The sequence below is a fragment of the Heptranchias perlo genome, chromosome 6 (assembly GCF_035084215.1).
Source record: "Heptranchias perlo isolate sHepPer1 chromosome 6, sHepPer1.hap1, whole genome shotgun sequence".
Classification (NCBI taxonomy): domain Eukaryota; kingdom Metazoa; phylum Chordata; class Chondrichthyes; order Hexanchiformes; family Hexanchidae; genus Heptranchias; species Heptranchias perlo.
In genome coordinates, this window is record NC_090330.1 from 85,610,137 (window position 1) to 85,628,177 (window position 18,041).

At 40.7% G+C, this 18,041-nt stretch overlaps 1 protein-coding gene across 1 annotated transcript in view; it reads right to left on the minus strand.

Moving 5' to 3' along the window:
• Positions 1-18,041, minus strand: part of gpc6a (glypican 6a) — a 1,048,968-nt gene that overhangs the window by 15,068 nt on the left and 1,015,859 nt on the right. Inside the window, exon 7 of the mRNA XM_067986490.1 lies at positions 1,996-2,132. Coding sequence (XP_067842591.1) covers positions 1,996-2,132 — 137 coding nt within the window. The remainder of the gene's footprint in view (positions 1-1,995; positions 2,133-18,041) is intronic.

The following is an 18,041-nucleotide window of genomic DNA, read 5'->3' on the forward strand; positions in this document are numbered from 1 at the left end:
GGTCATTGCAGGGGTCGGAGATCGTGGGGGGATTGGAGATGGTGGGGGGGTCGTAGATCGTGGGGGGGGGGTTAGAGATTGGGGGCGGTCGGAGATCGTGAGGTGGGGGGGTCACTGCAGGTAGGCTTATTGGGCCTGGGGGAAGCACTCCTGCTCCTCGGGGCCCACAAGCAGTGCTATAAAGGTACTTACCTGCTGTTTCGGGCCTTCTCGCCTCCTCTCATGTGGCGAGAAGTAGAAGGCCCAGGAATCCCGGCCCCCAGGGATTAAAAACAAAAAATCTGTTAAAATGGAGGCCCACAGCATCCTTGAAAGCTTTTAGTGACCAACTCGCTTCCTAAGAGTGGGTTGGTCACCTGCCCTTCGTCCTGGCTCCGTTAGAACCGGAAATGGGCGGGTTGGAGGCGGGTTTTAGATTTATAAAAATTTCACTCCCCCCTCTGCCCACAACCCACCCATTTTTCCGAGTTAAAATCATGCCCAAAGGTACATGTCAAGTGCATTTCTATATTGATTCAGTTACCTGATAATTTTGACTGAACATAGCAATTTGGGATTGTACAGGAATTCTCTTGTGCAACATTGACTTAAACCAATCGTGTTACGCTACTGGATGATATTGCATGTATCTACAGCAACTTTTCAATTGGGACCCATTATATTAAATAAATATAGTACTTAATGGTGGTAATGTTTGCAGAAAGTTGGTCATCTCAATTTATTACTAATATAATATATTTAAACAAATTTAATTAAGCAATCATTTAAATAAAGTGTAAAACAGGAAGCTTGTTACAGTGTTAAAACGATAAAAGCTATCCTAATCCTCATTCACCACTTTGTCAGCGCACATGGTGCATTAAGCAGACTATAATAAAACAGCTTTCAAATATAGATTAAGGACAGAGTAAGCTATAAAAATCAAGTGATATAAAGTGAATTCCACTTTTGTATTCTAATTACATCACCAGATCAATACTTTTTATATTCTTTAACTAGTTTTTTTTTAGAAAACAGGACATACCCTGTGGTACTGCAGGAGAGAAGAGGGTATTTATTAGTGGACAAACCAACCCTAAAGGAATCAAAACAAAAATAAAATTCAAAAGTCGCAGATCCCAATACAGACCCATTAAGTGCCTGGAAAGGGGATATTGCAGCTTGAAGTCCTCGTTGTTGGCAAAAGGCTAAAATCAAGGGGACAGCTAGGTAGGCAGAGGATTCATCATGCACTGAAGGTGAGCAGTACTAGCACTGTTTATTGCCTTTAATGGGGATTTAAGTGTGCTGAAGGACATTGGTGCCATTACTGATTGGGGTGGGACAACATTAGAATAGCTTTTCATGGAACCTACATAACAAACCATAAGACCATAAGAGATAGGAGCAGGAGTAGGCCATTCGGTCCCTTGAGCCTGCTCCGCCATTTAATGAGATCATGGCTGATCTGATTTTTACCTCAACTCCACTTTCCCGCCCTTTCCCCATATCCTTTGACTCCCTTGCTGATCAAACAATGTACATCAGTGGCTATGATTTAGTAGCAGATATCCAGAAGTATATGTTTATAATAAAGGGGAAAGTAAATTGCTAATAAAGTTACTGGAGTCTTTTTTATACCAAAACTTGTCTTTATCATCCAGCATAATATGAGGAATAGATGGTTGGTCAATGTAAAATGCCCTGCTTTATTTAGCACAGCAATTAATTACAAGTTGAATGTGACTCATTGCTTTCCATTGTACACTATTACTCTTCCTGAAATAATATTGTCATCACCAAGCAGTTTCCAACTGGAACTAATTGCCTCATTGAAGATTTATTGTAATGACACTGCACACTTGACAACTCCCAGCCCTGTCCTTACACCAGCAACATGCAGCAGCTGCCACCACCCAATCTGACCACCTGTTTGCGAATGAGCAGGAACAGTATGCCAGCTGCAGGTTCCTGATGCTAATAAGATGGGAATGTCTCCTCCACACTGTACCTCACCTGCCCTTGGTGTGTCCATTCCAGCATTCTTCTTCATCGGGCACACCAGCTGTCACTTTGTCATCATTACAGATGGTGTACGGCAACGTGGACCAGAACTTCTTAGCCAGCTTCAGCTTCTCTTTAACGTCGGTAACCTGAAGATGTCAACGAGAGAAAAGGGCATCTTAATCATTAATGTCAGCCAAACAGGGTAGTAAAAAGAAAACAGGAATGACCGTGGTAATGTTACAATGGACATCAATAAAGGTGAATGAGGTTTATATGTGTTCAGATTCAAAAATTCACTTTACATGTATAAGCGTCTAACAATCTTTGCTTTGTTTTATCTTAAAAGCTAATTTGATAAAACAACAACTGAGTCAAGTTGTTGTTCTTTGAAAGTAATATATAAAAGGACAGTAACAATATTGTTACACAAGTGCTTAGAATATTCTGCACACATATCTTTATTTCTGCAATTTTCTGGAGTCCTAAGATTTCAATTCGAAGGGGGTCTTAATAGGGACATTTAGCAGTATCTTCAGCTCATTCTACTGACAAGGGAATATTTAACAGATATATAACTTGGAAAATTCAAGGAAACAGTCGTTCATCTCAAGCACATTCTACCTGGTGCTGGTTAGAAATTATAGCTAAGCATTTGCTATAATGGTCTTGATTGTATTCTTTGTAGAAGAAACTGAAGTAAAATTTCCTGTTACATCACAACTTGTGCTTGTTCTAGGGTGGAAGGATAGGTGCTTCTGTCAGTCTAATTAATAAGCTGTAAAATCTGGAGGTCTGTGGAAACTTTACTTCAATATGTCACTTAAGAAAAGAGTCTGGGGTGTTGTTCTTCAGCTTTGCACCTCTGATTATGGGCAAAGAATAAAAGCTGTCACTAACAGATTTGGAAGTGGAACAAGGTACCCCTGTGACGAATTGTACAGATATAACCTTCATTAGACTAATCAGCAATCACAAACATGTTCCCGTCTTGTGGGCTCACCTAAGTGGACCAGAAAAAACACTAACACGGCTAATTGTTCCAAGTTATCCACAAACCATTTCACATTTATGCTTTCACCGAGCAACAGGAAACATTGAAAAATTGAAAGAGAAAAGAGGAAAGGAGAGTTTCCGTTCACAGGAGCCATTCTCCGTTAAAATGGTGACTGACATAAACTCTCCAATGCCTCACAGTCATCGGGAGATGCTACTAAAGCGATTGTGCTTTTCAGTAAATGTCTGGATGCAACAGTAATTAGGTACGACTCAAAGCATCTTGCTGGTTATTCACAATTATTCTGGTTTGATGGCCAAGCTGTTCGTAGCTTCTGTTTATTGCACAAGACATGTTGGAGGCAAGTGCTGTGCTGCATTTTCCTGCAATTGTGGAAAAAAGTAGAACAGACGGATTGGTTCGACTGTCAGCCTTGACGACCATCCTGGAGTTCAGCAATTTCTCAGTGGAAAAATGATCTAAAGGTGCATTCGCACAGCAATGGCTCAAATAAGCTCTGCTGATGACGATGAAAGCAACTTTGAAGTAAATTTTACATCTTCAACTGATTATATAATTGCATAAAAACTTAAAACCTGAAATCCTTGGGCTGTAGCATTACATATATATCAAACATAATTCGAGTTAAAGATATTCCATTTTGAGGAAAGAACAGTAACATAGTCTGCTTGAATGTAACATAGATAACAAGACCACACAGCAGTAGTGTTCTGAGGAGACACTGAGAGCAAGCTGAGTAGGGATAGGAAGGGCCTACTTCCCTTAGCAGAGGGGTCAATACCCAGGGGGCATAGATTTAAAGTGATTGGTAGATGGATTAGAGGGGTGCTGAGGAGAATTTCTTTCACCCAGAGGGTGGTAGGGGTCTGGAACTCACTAAGGGTGGTAGAGGCAGAAACCCTCATCACATTTAAAAAGTACTTGGATATGCACTTGAAGTACCATAACCTACAAGGCTACAGACCAAGTGCTGGAAAGTGGGATTAGGCATGATAGCTCTTTCTCGGCCAGCACAGATACAATGGGCCGAATGGCCTCCTTCTGTGCCGTAAATTTTGATAATTCTATGAAGTACCTGCACAAGAGTCCCTTTACTATTCTGCTTCTTTGCACACACACTGTACTGACCACTCTTGGCTACATGCGATCTGGGCTTGGAATAAACATGTGGGCATCACACAAGCAATTACGCTCAGGAACTTTTGATATGATTGTACTCTGTTACAACCAATTATACTCAGGAAGTTCTCCAAAGAATACTGCTGACAGTGTGTATAAAGCCAATCCCCATGTCTTACAAATAGAAAGTCACAGTAGCCTGATATATAACACCAAGTGCATTTTTCTTACATTCTAATGCTCTGCTAAGTTGAAGGTGAAAAATTCTCAGCCTCAATTACAGACACACAGATAGACTTTCATTAGCAATCTAATCATTTCAAGTCTTACTAAAAGATATCTCAGCCCTTCATCTATAAGCTTTCTCCTTCTAATCTTTTAGTCTTCTCCATTTTCTTTTAAGGTCCCTTTGCATTTTTACACTAAAGTGCCAATTTAGGCAGTGCTGGGGAGCAGCCATACTCCTCGTTCTGAGGTGATTCCCATTGCATTGCTTGGGATGGGCTCATTGCCAACTGGTTTCTACCTGAGATGTGACTCACAAGAAGGGAAGGCTAGGAGTAAAGGGCAGGGCTCCAGCTCACTGCTACGGACCTCTCAAAGTCAACTTCAGTCTCTTTATGTTGTCTAATGAACGTGGTGGAGGTTGTGCAGTCTGTTCCCTGCTGGAGTAAAGATGCATTCATTGCCATATTTGTCAGTGCATCTCGTGCCCACAGCGAGCGTCCCGAGGAAAGATTTTCAAACTTTATTCCATGCACTTGGGCATGGAATCATAATGGGCACAAAATTCAAATCAGGTGGGATTTCATCCCCAAACCTAATTTTGAATTCAGTGTCCAGACACAATTTAAACTGAGCTGATATATTTTTAGACAAAAATGGATCTATCTGCAGGTTCCATGTCGTTTGTGGAAAAATAAGAAAGGCAGCGGAGGGGAAAGAGGCAACTGAGGCAATCTCCTTAGTCAGAATTTGTACAAAGGGTCAGCTTCCCTATGGTGAATTCATTATTTGGTTTGTATGCACTGTTATTAAGTCCTAGAGATAAGAAAGTTGAGAACATATTCTCCTAAATAATATCTGAACTCCACAAAACAACCTCTCTCTCTTTCGGTGTAGTTAAATTTAAAGCTTAGTGTCGCTCTGAAGCAGTTTGTACTTTATGCTTACACTAAACTTGTGCAGTGTAAATCCAGAGTTTGGCCCTGACCTAACTTTGGAAAGAAGCAGAGCAAGATGTCCTCTTCTCAGGGAGTCTCACTCTGCTCCACTCTGGAATCGGGTGTGGCCCTGACTCCAGTTGCATTTATACTGCAGTGGTTGTACGAAGTGAAACCGTTACATTTGTAGTGCAAAAGCACCCGTAGTGTGCATGTGTCTACCTTTTTGCCTGTTGATCTCTGTTTATGTGTTGTCATTCTGTCTTTCTCGTTCCTGTTCTTTTAAAGAGCTGCATCTAGCCTGAATGGTGAATCTGAGATCCAGGAGGAATACTTACATTTCTGACAGTAATGGAAATAACTTGTTATGCAAATGCACATTTTGTCTGAAGTTCAGAGTAAGGTCCAGCAGTGTTAAACTGCACAACATGTCTCTGAGCTTTGATTTTACATAGAAATCACTGGTTCACTTCTACCTAAAAAAACAAACATGATCGAGCTACTCCGCCGCTGCCATGAATAAGAGGAAATTATGGGCTGGTGAGCACACAAGCAGCTGGACCACATCTCTGCCATGAAGCTCATCAAACTACTTTCCACCAAATGATTAATGCAACCAAATCTATTTTCGGTGATAGGAAGAAAGACTGGTAATTGTTGCAAGTGTGTTAATAGTGTTAGGAAAAAGCTAGCTCTCACTCAAGAGCCCAACACCAGCTCCACATTCTCTTCAATATCTTTGAATTGATAACATAAAACCAAGTAACATTTTTATAAGGTGTTATTTTACAACATCTTATAAAAATAACATTTTATTCCCCTGCCTCATTCTATTGTGCCTCAGACAATTTTGCCCGCAAGCTGGGAAGCTATGCTTTTGTAGATGGAAATTTCAACATTGTCTTTGCACAGTTTGAAACTTTAAATCTTAAGAGCTAAGCTCTATTTCTCTTCTAAATACGAGATCTGATAAGATTCAACAGTTGTCAACATTACTGAGCACTCCAAGGTTATTCCCAATAACCTCTTGTAAATCAACTGTTAGTATATCCACCACATAATTTATTTATAGAAAAATAAAATTGAGAGGTCATACATTTTATTGGGGCATGTTGACTCAACAGATCAACTCTTTGACCTCCCACAATGATTTTATATATATTGTTAAACTATTAAGACCTTAGCATCATAGAGCCATAGAAAGGTTACAGCGTGGAAGGATGCCATTCGGCCCATCGAGTCCATGCTGGCTCTTGCAAGAGCAATCCAGCTAGTCCCATTCTCCTGCCCTATCCTCTTGGCCCTGCAATTTTTTTCCTTTCAAGTACTTACCCGGTTCCCTTTTGAAAGCCACAACTGAATCTGCCTCCACTACCACCTCGGGCAATGCATTCCAGATCCTAACCACTCACTGTGTAAAAAAGTTTTTCCTCATGTCACCTTTGGTTCTTTTGCGAATTACCTTAAATCTATCTCCTCTGGTTCATGACCTTTCCACCAATGGGAACAGTTTCTCTCTATCTATTCTGTCTAGACCCTTCATGATTTTCAAAACCTCATCAAATCTCCTTTCAACCTTCTCTGTTCCAAGCAGAATAACCCTAGCTTCTCCAGTCTATCCACATAACTAAAGTTCCTCATCCTATCCTGGAATCATTCTAGTAAATCTTTTCTGCACCTTCTCTAAGGCCTTCACATCTTTCCTAAAGTGCGATGCCCAGAACTGGACACAATGCTCCAGTTGTGGTTGAACCAGTGTTTTATAAAAGTTCATCATGACTTCCTTGTTTTTGTACTCTATGCCTCTATTTATAAAGCCCAGGATCCCGTATGCTTTTTTCACTGCTTTCTCAACCTGCCCTGCCACATTCAATGATTTGTGCACATTTACCCCCAGATCTCTCAGTTCCTGTACCCCTTTTAGAATTGTGCCCTCTAGTTTATATCGCCTCTCCTCGTTCTTCCTACCGAAATGTGTCACTTTGCATTTTTCTGCATTAAATTTAATCTGCCATGTGTCCGCCCATGCCACCAGCCTGTCTATATCCTCTTGAAGTCTATCACCATACTCCTCACTGTTTACTACGCTTCCAAGTTTTGTGTCATCTTACAGGGTAGAATATTGACAGTGACCTAAGTTTAATCATCGTAACATCAACGGTAATCCTTTTATTTTAAATGGATTACCATCGGGACTATGATCGGAAAACTTAGGCCATTATGTTCAATTAAATGGTATTCCTAAGTTGCTGGTAACTTTGCGGAGTTGACTAAATAATTGTTTATAGTAAATTATTCCAAAATGCAACAATTTATAAGAAATATATTATTCTATTCATTCATTGTCAATGGGTGGAACATCTAGCTCAGTATAATTCTATGTTGGACAGAGTACAAATCCAGTTCCAAAGGTCGAGTGAATTTAAGTGTACTTGGTTTGTCTGGACTGGCTTAAAACCAAGTGTTGCTTGCTTGAGGCATGGATTTTTTTTAAATGACAAAAAATCACTAGCACTGCAGCAGAGACTTAAGAGCTCAGACAACTTTTCACTTTGCCTTCCAATGACAAAGCAGTAATTTTGGCAATTTGGTTCCAACCCTGTTTAATGGGTTCAGTTCAGTTTAGATCAAAGTTAATTTCTATTCCACAGGCTCCCTTACTTTTCCCTGTTTCTATGTTTTAATCTCATCAGTGGGACCATCTTTAGAGAAAAACAGGTCAGGATTCAAACAAGCGTCCTCTCAAAGCTGCCCCTAACACTGAATTAAAAAGCAGATCTACCTGGTTTCAAATCGGTAAACTAGAGGGAGTACAGTGGTGCTGTGTGTTTGTACTTTAACAGTGTATGCTGTGGAATGACAGACTGTGCACTTTGCTTCCCCAAGAAGTGGGTTATGTATCTCGGCTACACTGTCATGAAAGATGCCAAAGTGGAGACCAACTGCTGCCTCACAGGGAGCCATTTGAGGCCAATGTGGCTGAAAATCCATGGGTGAGGGCACATGCCAGCATAAGTACCGGATGCACTGCTGGGGCCTGCGCTGCTGACCCAGACAAAATGTGTGGGTCAAGGGGAGGTCCCTTCATTAACAATGGCAATGGTGAGGGCCTACTCGAATAAGGTGCATCTCCGATACCAGCCTTCCCCAGAAGAACAAGAATTTCAGTTCACTTTGGGGGAGCCCTGAAAAAAATATGCTGCCCATCATTCTCCTTTGTAAGAGTGCTGATATAACACTTCTACATTTTGTGAGATCTTTGGAGGTCCAGGCTGTGCCCTGGGCCTGGACCCCCAGATGAGGCCCACATGTACCTCTAGGTATGCCTAGTCTCACCACTGATGAAATGCTGAGTCCTTCTGAGGGCCAGAGATGCAGGAATTCCCATGTGTTGTTATTCCTCGACCAACACCCTTGGCCTGGCCCTGCCTGCCCTGCATCAGTGATCTTGTACGGCGGGCTGAAGCTCTGTCCCTTAAAAGGCACCACAGAAATACTGATATTAGACCGCAACCTGGTATTTCCAGGCCTAATTTCCGGCCTTCCAGCCTACTCCACTGGAGTTGCGGCAGGAGTGTCATGGAAGGACCATGCATTTTCGGCCCCCAATTCTACAAGGGCTATTTTAATACACCTCCACTGTCAGGGCAGCACTGAAAGATTCACCCACTCACTGTTTGAGCTGGGGAATGATGGGGCAGCAGATCCTAAAAAGAATTGAAACAAGTTCAAGATAAGTTTTTAAAAGAAGTTATTTTGATTTTTTTTAATTGATAAACTTCAAAATAACCTATTTTGAAATCAACTCTTTTTTTTATGAGTGACTTTTACAAGGATAAATACATAACTTTTCCAAAACAAGGTGTGGAGATGCCGGTGATGGACTGGGGTGGACAAATGTAAGAAGTCTTACAACACCAGGTTATAGTCCAACAGTTTTATTTGAAATCACAAGCTTTCGGAGGCTTCCTCCTTCGTCACCTGGTGATGACTATAACCTGGTGTTGTAAGACTCCTTACATTTTTCCAAAACAACGATGGGCAGGTATTTTTCAGTCCTGCTCTGATAATGGAAGTGCATAAATTTGCACGCCTCCCTGTGATGAAGAAGTTGGTCTCTGATTTGTACATTTCTGATAAACAGCTCCCCTAAAAATTCTGTTAGAAAGCTGTTAGACATATAGGGGGTAATTTTCACTTTGTGCAATCATGTAAAATGGATGATAGGGAATCAGCAACCCGTTTTACATCTCTCCTCATTTTTTATTGAATTTTTTATACAATGTGATGTCAATACTTCTGTCTGCATGAGGGTAGGGCATTATTGTTCTCTCTGCATAAACCAGGTAACAGCCAAGATCATCTTCAGAATCAATTTTTGCCATTAAATGATGCCAACTCTTGCAATTTCTTTTAATTGATACCTTTGGATATAAGACTGCCCTCTGGGGGAGGAGGTACATGATTTATAGACATTTCTTCTAATAGGCTGTTACTACGGTGCTTTAGTTGTCCAAGTGCCTTTAGAAAAATAATAATTGGGATATACACTGTGTAATTTCATTTCTAAATCAGAATGGGCTGGGTGGATGGCTAAGCCTTTTCCCCATAATCATGGGCCCACTGTTTGTTTGTTCAATGGGCTAAATGAAGCAGAAAAACAATAATGAAGCATGTGAGAGTATTTCATATACACAGCTCAATCGTTCAACTGTCTAGCACACCCAAGAGCTGTACATGATGATGTCAATGTCTTAATCCAAACCACTAGATATTGAGAACTGTTTAGTTAAAATCTTGTCACAGTGGGTTATATGAATAAATTAACACTTCCTTTACTAAAAAAATAATTTTAGCAAGAAAGTATTTTCACATCAACTCCACCTCCACCTTTCCAACTCTCTCTTCTTTAAAAACCTTCTCAAAGCCCATCTCTTCGACTAAGCTTTTGGTCACCACTCCTAACCTCTGCTTTCCTGGCTTGGTGTCCATTTTCAATGTGCCTTCTGTGAAGTGCCTTGGGTTGTTTCTTGTGTTAAAGGCACGATATAAATGGAAGTTGTTGTTGTAATTGATTTTTTAAACTTAAAGGAAAATTGTTGTCATGCTAAAGGATCTTTCGCAACACTGTCATATACATGAACAGGGACAATAGCATCAGAGATGTTACATATTAGTTTATTTCTTGATATTGAGGGCCAGAGGAGAGCCAAGTAGCCTGCTTCCAGGCCTGTGCTGTTCTGAAACTGAGCTCTACGGGACACACATGAGCTTTCTGATGTGACCTGTTGTATTATTTTTCTTCCTTACGGAGAAAGGTTGGCATCTGTTTAGCATCTCCCCACAGGATGACAACCCAGAGTGCATTCAACATGTTGGGGATTGCAGGCACTAGACTGTATCCTGCTACTCCATGGCTATGTCACCATGCCATACTTCAAATTTAATTTTATCTCTTTAAAAACCTTGGAGTGCCATGGCCAAGCTATGTGAATAAACTACTAGCACCGTGAATGAGATAATTATCCAGCGGCAATACTCTTCTGTTTGATATGCAGAAATAATGTTCAAAGTTGACCTGATCATATGATGCTATTCTACAGATTCCTTTGAAGCCAATATTCAGCAAACTGGAGGACATTTTTTTCTTCCAAAAAAGACAGAAGGCAGAGGAAACCAGGTTAGTTTTTTAAACCTTATAAATATTATAAAGTAGTTAAAGGAGAGAACAGGTGAAAAAAGGGAAGAGACACAGAGGAAAATATATCCCTCCTAGTATAAGGAATCATACAACACCAGGTTATAGTCCAACAATTTTATTTTAAAATCACAAGCTTTCGGAGATTATCCCCTTCATCACCTGACGAAGGGGATAATCTCCGAAAGCTTGTGATTTTAAAATAAAATTGTTGGACTATAACCTGGTGTTGTAAGATTCCTTACATTTGTCCACCCCAGTCCATCACCGGCATCTCCACATCATGAGTATTTTAGTCAGGTTACTATTACAGTAATAAAGCTATTGTTGACAATTGGAGTAACTTTATCACTGTAATATTACGATTTGTGCCAGTGTCAGTGTGTGAGCTGAAAGCTTATAAAAATGGCTCACGTAGTGAGACTGGAATTCCTCAGAGGTTCCAGCAACTTAAAAATTGCTGTTGGCTAAATCTTTATCTTATTTCTAGTGCTCATCGTGCATGGATTCCAGCGCTGGCAGCACTTGGCAGGAATTTGGTCATGTGCGGCCCCTCACAATTTTCCATCCATTAAAAGGATTTATTTCTGCAGGGAGCACTACAGATGAAAATTTACCCTTATATATCTCCTCCTTAAAAGACAATGTGATAAGAGACTTGGATTTGCAACCAAGCATAGCCAAAATTCATGTAGTCTGCTACTAAGTTCTCTCAGAAGATCAGATTTATTCAGCTCTCTGAAGGTAATGTTCCTCAGAAACCTCAAGGATTGAATCATTCTATGTCAAGAGCTTGACCCTTTCAGAATTGTTTTCACCCATGAACTGTTGTTACCTTGTGTGTCATGGGGCTCATTGGGTACCATGTGAGAACAATATGACAGCTGCCATGGAAACTAATCTATAGACACAGCTGAATGTGACACACAAGAACTACATGTAGGAAATAGACTGCTTGCTATTCAGAATAAAACATATTGAAATGGACTTTATACAAGTTAATCAAAACAAATAATACATAAATAAAAAATCTTTTTTACATTAAAATACCTTGATAATTGTGTAACCTGCACTGCTGAACCACTGGATCTTGGAGTCTTCATCTAAAACACCAATTCTGTGCAATACTAATGTCGAAATCTGCTTAATTCTACTCACAGTGGCACAAAACAGAAAACAAAGATTTCCCTTGATACAATCTGGCCTGACATCTCGTATACAGCAGATGCTACAGCTTGTCTGTAGTGTAAATGAATGATACCGTCACATTTTTCCTTCTGGTGTAATTCTTTTTCTCGTTTGCTTCAATAGCTACATTAATTCATCTCTCTAAGGAGACACTTTAATAAATCTTTATAAAACCTTGCTCCTCCATAAAATAAAATCTATATAACTTAGTGCCTAAGGAGGCCTTTGTGGCTTTAAAGGTTTGTACAAGTCACTGCTCTCCACATTGATGTTCACACTTTCCTATCAGTTGCATTAAAATAGTTTAACCATAATATCACTAGGGGGCAGCACACTCAATCTTTACCAGCGGTTTATCTGCACTCAAGCCATAAAGACTGCACACAGTGAGAACCACCAGTGCTAGCCTTAGCTGTATTTATTTCCTCTCTCTCACTATAATAGGAGTAAATATCCAGCAAATACAACAAAGAAATTCCACAGCAGACATTATCCATTTATCTTACTAAATGAGATGTTTTCTGCTGACACCACAAGGCTCTCTAATTTTACCCGAACACTACCACATAGTGTAAATATCCTCCAAAGCTACCCTGAAATCTGTAGTACATTCAAACACATCAGTTTGAAGACAAAATGTATGGATAGAAAGGTCAAAATCAGACTATGCTAATCCTTTTGACACAGAGACGTGCCACTGTAAACAGTTCTTTCATGCTCTGCAATGCGGAAACCATGCTACCACTCCATTACGGCATCTGCCCACCTAGTGTGTTTCCATATCAACAAACAAATGACTACAGCAGCACATGAACAAAGGGCTAAGAATTTGTCAAATCATTTGTTATTTTAGCAAATGAATGATTCAGCAAAACAATATTTCATTACATGCTCTAACTGCTATTGGAAAAGTAAAAAGGATTATTAAAAAATTAATCCAATAGAAGTTACCCAGACCATTATTACTGTGTAAGGATATAATAAAACAATGGGTGATATACATTAAATAATCCACTGAGGGTTTGGTTATATTGCTCCCTGGACTGAAGGCAACACAAGTTTTGCAAATTCAGTAATTCCAGTGATTTAATTTTTACATTAATATTTACATTATGTACAACTGTGGGAACGAAAAAATGCTGGCACTAAAATATATTTACTTAGTATACTTTGTATTACTTGGTATCTAATTTTTTGTTCCAAACTTTATTTTTCAATATTAACTAGCACTTTCCAGTGATGAAACACACAGCAGTGGTGAGTAACTCTCAAGCTATCAGCAGTCCTCCTTAGTTGTTTAGGCTGAGAGCTACATTGTGTTCTTGAAATACTTTCACTGAATAGCAATAGTTCTGTGATTTCCAATAGTATCACTATTTTACAGCATGCTAAATTTGTTATGCTTATTAACAGTGGTACAGGTTTTCCATGCCATCATGTTATAGAGAGACTGGGAAAAGGTAAATCAAAGCATCAAACTAGTAACAGCACAGGAGGAGGTGATTCGACTCATCCTGCCTGTGCCAGCTCTTTGAAAGAGCTATCCATTTAGTCCCATTCCCCTGCTCTTTCCCCAAAGCCCTGTAAAATTTTTCCCTTCAAGTATTTATCCAATTCCCTTTTGAAAGTTACTATTGAATCCGCTTCTACCACCCTTTCAGGCAGTGCATTCCAGATCATAACAACTCGCTGCGTAAAAAAATGTTTCCTCATGTCGCCTCTGGCTCTTTTGCCAATTACCTTAAATCTGTGTCCTCTGGTTACCGACCCTTCAGCCACTGGAAACAGTTTCTCTTTATTTACTCTTTCAAAACAGTTCATTACTTTGAACGCCTCTATCAAATCTCCGGTTAACCTTTTCCGTTCTAAGGCTTCTCCAGTCTCTCCACATAACTAAAGTCCCTCATACCAGACACCATTCTAGTAAATCTCTTCTGCACCCTCTCTAAGCCCTTGACATCCTTCCTGGTGTGCAATGCCCAGAATTGAACACAATAGGCAGTGTTTTATACAGGTTTAGCATAACATCCTTGCTTTTGTACTCTATGCCTCTATTAATAAAGCCCAGGATCCCATTTGCTTTTTTAACAGCCTTCTCCATTTGTCCTGCCACCTTCAAATATTGGTGTATATGCACCCCCAGGTCTCTCTATTCCTGCATCCCTTTAAAAATTGTACTATTTAGTTTATATTTCCTCTCCTCATTGTTCCTACCAAAATGTATCACTTCACACTTCTCTGCATTAAATTTCATCTGCCCATTTCACCAGTCTGTCTGTGTCCTCCTGCAGTCTGTTGCTATCCCCCATATAGTTTACTACATTTCCGAGTTTCGTTTCATCTGCAAACTTTGAAATTACACCCTCTATACCCAAGTCCAGGTCATTAATAGATATCAAAATTAATGTTGCATTGAAAGTGCCAGAATTAAAATTAATAATATTATTAAGGGACATCAGATCAGCCCCAATGATAACAGTACTTTGTGACTAATATAGGTTTAAGAGTGACATTATGCTACCATTCTCATCTTGAGAAAATATTGTTTTCAAAAATAATGACTAAAGCTAAACACTTTCCTTAATGGCATTGAAGATCCTATAAAATATTGTTTAAGTGAGTCATACACCTTCATTACAGCAGCCAACTAATGGGAGAAGCTGCTAACTGTTCCTGAAAACACGTTTTTACAATGAGCTACTTATTTCTTCAAATAGCCAAGAATAATTTAATTCTGCTGTTTAACTGGTATTCTCCAGCCAATTAGGTGAGAAACATGACAGTGGAACAGCATCTTATCTTCAGCAGGTGACTTTACATCATGCCTCATGCCCTGCAACGAGTTGGCATCTGATGGCAGACTATCACTGCCAGCAAAGATAGTGAAACAGCTGGGTCCTGCATTCCCCTTGGTGAAAGAAGCTATGTGAAGGTGAACACTTGAGGAGATGGGGGAGAGGACTATCTAGAAATCAAAATAGACAAAGTAACCATGGGGATTAGTTGACCTAGCTGTGTATCTGTCAGTAACTCTGCGGCAGTGTTAGAGCACGTTTATGTTGATAGGCCCCCATTGATAATAGGTGAACTTAAAAGCATCAGAGACCCACATTTTCTTGGGTCCAGCAAACTGCTCATGTGTCTCCACCTACATGAAAATATGCAGGCCTTAATTAGGAACAGCAGCAGGAACAAAAGTAAATAGGAGTGGTGTATGACAGTCGTAGCTCTCACTGTTCTCTCACAATCCTATAAAAGTGCCTTTAGGCTTTGACTAACTTCAGATCCATTCCATTTTCAATAGCATTCCTATAAGAATAATAGTCCTCAAATAAATTTAAATCCTATTTGGACTAACTGTGATTCATTCTGCTGCCTGACTGTTGAAAATGACAAGTATGTCCATTCCCAAAACTAGCAAAACTCATGTCATGTTGGCTAAAAGTTTGCATTTCAGAATTTGTATTCACACCATTAAAGGAGTATTTTTATGACTTATTTTCACCTAATTTAATGTCTAATGGTGTTACTGTTGGGACCCTTTTTTGAAGTAGATTAATATGATGAAGTATGTTAATAATTGCATGATCATTCAGAAAGTTTCCTGTTTCATTTTTTGCAAACTCCAGTTGCACCCACGTCCAATGGAAGTGGAAGGGTGGGGCCTCCAACTCCTTCCCCATTCAGGAATTTGCCGAATGGCCTGTGAACCAAGCTGATTACCACATCTTCTAAGAGTATATTCTCAGCAGACAACTGTGGTGCAATTTTTGTGTCCCTATCGCACAGTTTGCAGTTTGTAGGGCATTAACTGATCCAAACGCTGACTTACCCCTTGCCCGCCCATTCTGATTTTCTGCAGGAAACAGGAAGGGGCTCATTATTAAATGCAAATCGAGGTCCTATAATATTGTTTTGACCCCCAATGCCATATTATTAACTGCCCGTATTGCTACTGCCAGTTTCTGATCTTGCCCACTAACTATGGGTGATGCAAGTCAGAAGGCGGCCATTTCCAGTCATATTTAAAAGAATCCTCAACTGCTCTCAGGTAAAATGCCAGAAGGTTTTGGGAGACATTTTGCTTATATTACATTGTAGTGTTTTGGTACTTAAGACAAATCCAAACTCCTTGCAGTTGCTATAGAATGTTCTGCATTCTTAAGGGGTTTCTGGTAATGCACACATTTCATGGGGGCCCTTCTGACAATTCCACTCTGGCAAAAGTAAGAGGAAGAGCAGCAGCAGCAACAAACAGAGCTGCAGCTGCAAGGGAGAGAGCAAATAGAAGGAAGCATACTTGCAGGAGTCCTTACCCTCCCAACAGAGTTTATAGGCCCAGGACCAAATACCTGCAGTTGTCTGAGGAACAGTGCACGTAGAGGCTTCGTTTCTCTAGGAAAGCTGTCTCAGAGTTGCGTCATCTCCTGCAACAAGACCTGCAACCAACTACCACAGCTAGTACAGTATTGCCCGTTGTAGAAAAGGTTACTGCAGCCCTGAACCTCTTTGCCTCTAGCTATTTCCAGATTGCCATAGGGGATATCAGTAACATCAGTCAGTCTGCAGTTCATGCTTGCATTAAGCAGATGACTGATTCCATGTTTTCTACAGAAACCTCTTTCCTCATTTCCCCAATGGATAACCGGATATAAGTTGGGGGCTCACACAGATTGCAGGATTCCCTCAAGTCCAGGGTGTGATTGACTGCTCCCATGTCATCTTGCGGGCTGCTTCACCTGATCCCATTGTCCGCATGAATTGCAAGGGCTTCCACTCCATTAACGTGCAACTGGTGTGTGATCCTGACAGTTGCCATGTAGCAATCCTCCATCCCCCCTAACCTTTGTCCCAGCACAGCGAGTGAGAGGCTGGCAGTTTGGGGACAAGGGTTACACCCTGCACACTTGCCTCGTGACTCCCGTCAGGGACCCATGTTTGACAACTGGACTGCATTACAATCACATCCATGTCAAGTAGAGCCTTCATCAAACAGTCCATTGGGGTACTCAAGCGACATTACCGATGCTTGGGCAGATCTGGTGGTGAGCTGCAATATAGCTCACAAAGAGTGTCACATATGATTTGCTGTGTGCTGCATACGTTTGCTCTGCAACGAGTACAACACATAGAGCCACCATTGGGTGAGGACCTTCAGTATGATGAGGGAGGCGACACTGATGACATAGAGGAAGTGGGAGGAGTCCAACAAGTGTCTGCAGCCAGAGCTCTTCAGCAGAAGCTCAGCGAAGAGTGCGTCAGGTGAACAATCCCGGCTCTCCTACATTAACAGTCATATCCAACTTCTTTCTGAGTTCTTCTGCCCTCAAAAACTGCATCTGCCGAAAGACCAGCACCGATATTCACATCAACTAACATTGCAGGGTCACCAGCTAATACAGGAGCAACTCTATACATACAAAGATTTTAGAAAGGAATATAATTTTACATCCTTATACAAATGCCTAGACAGTAATTATCACCCTGGTGTTAGCCTCTAGTACTTGCCTTAAGTGTTCTCTTACCTACTGCTCCCCCAATGGCTGCAGCATGAGAGGTGGAAGGCTGCTATGGCTCAGTCAACGACTCTTGAGTTGCGTGTGGCGGTGACTTCTGTGGCCACTGACCTGAGCAGGCCTGGCTTCAGACTACAACGTGGTATCTGCTGGCTTTCTGGTACCAAGGCAGGCATTGGTTCAGGGGTGGCAAGGGCACAGACATGCTATCATCCTAAGAGATGGCTTCATGTTACATCACCATTGCCTGACAGCCCCTGCTACTAGGCTGCAGCTCAGCACCCCTACTAATCTGCAGGAGAGCAGACTGTAGAACATCCATGATCTGATTGAGGGATCAGTCCATTTCGTCTCTC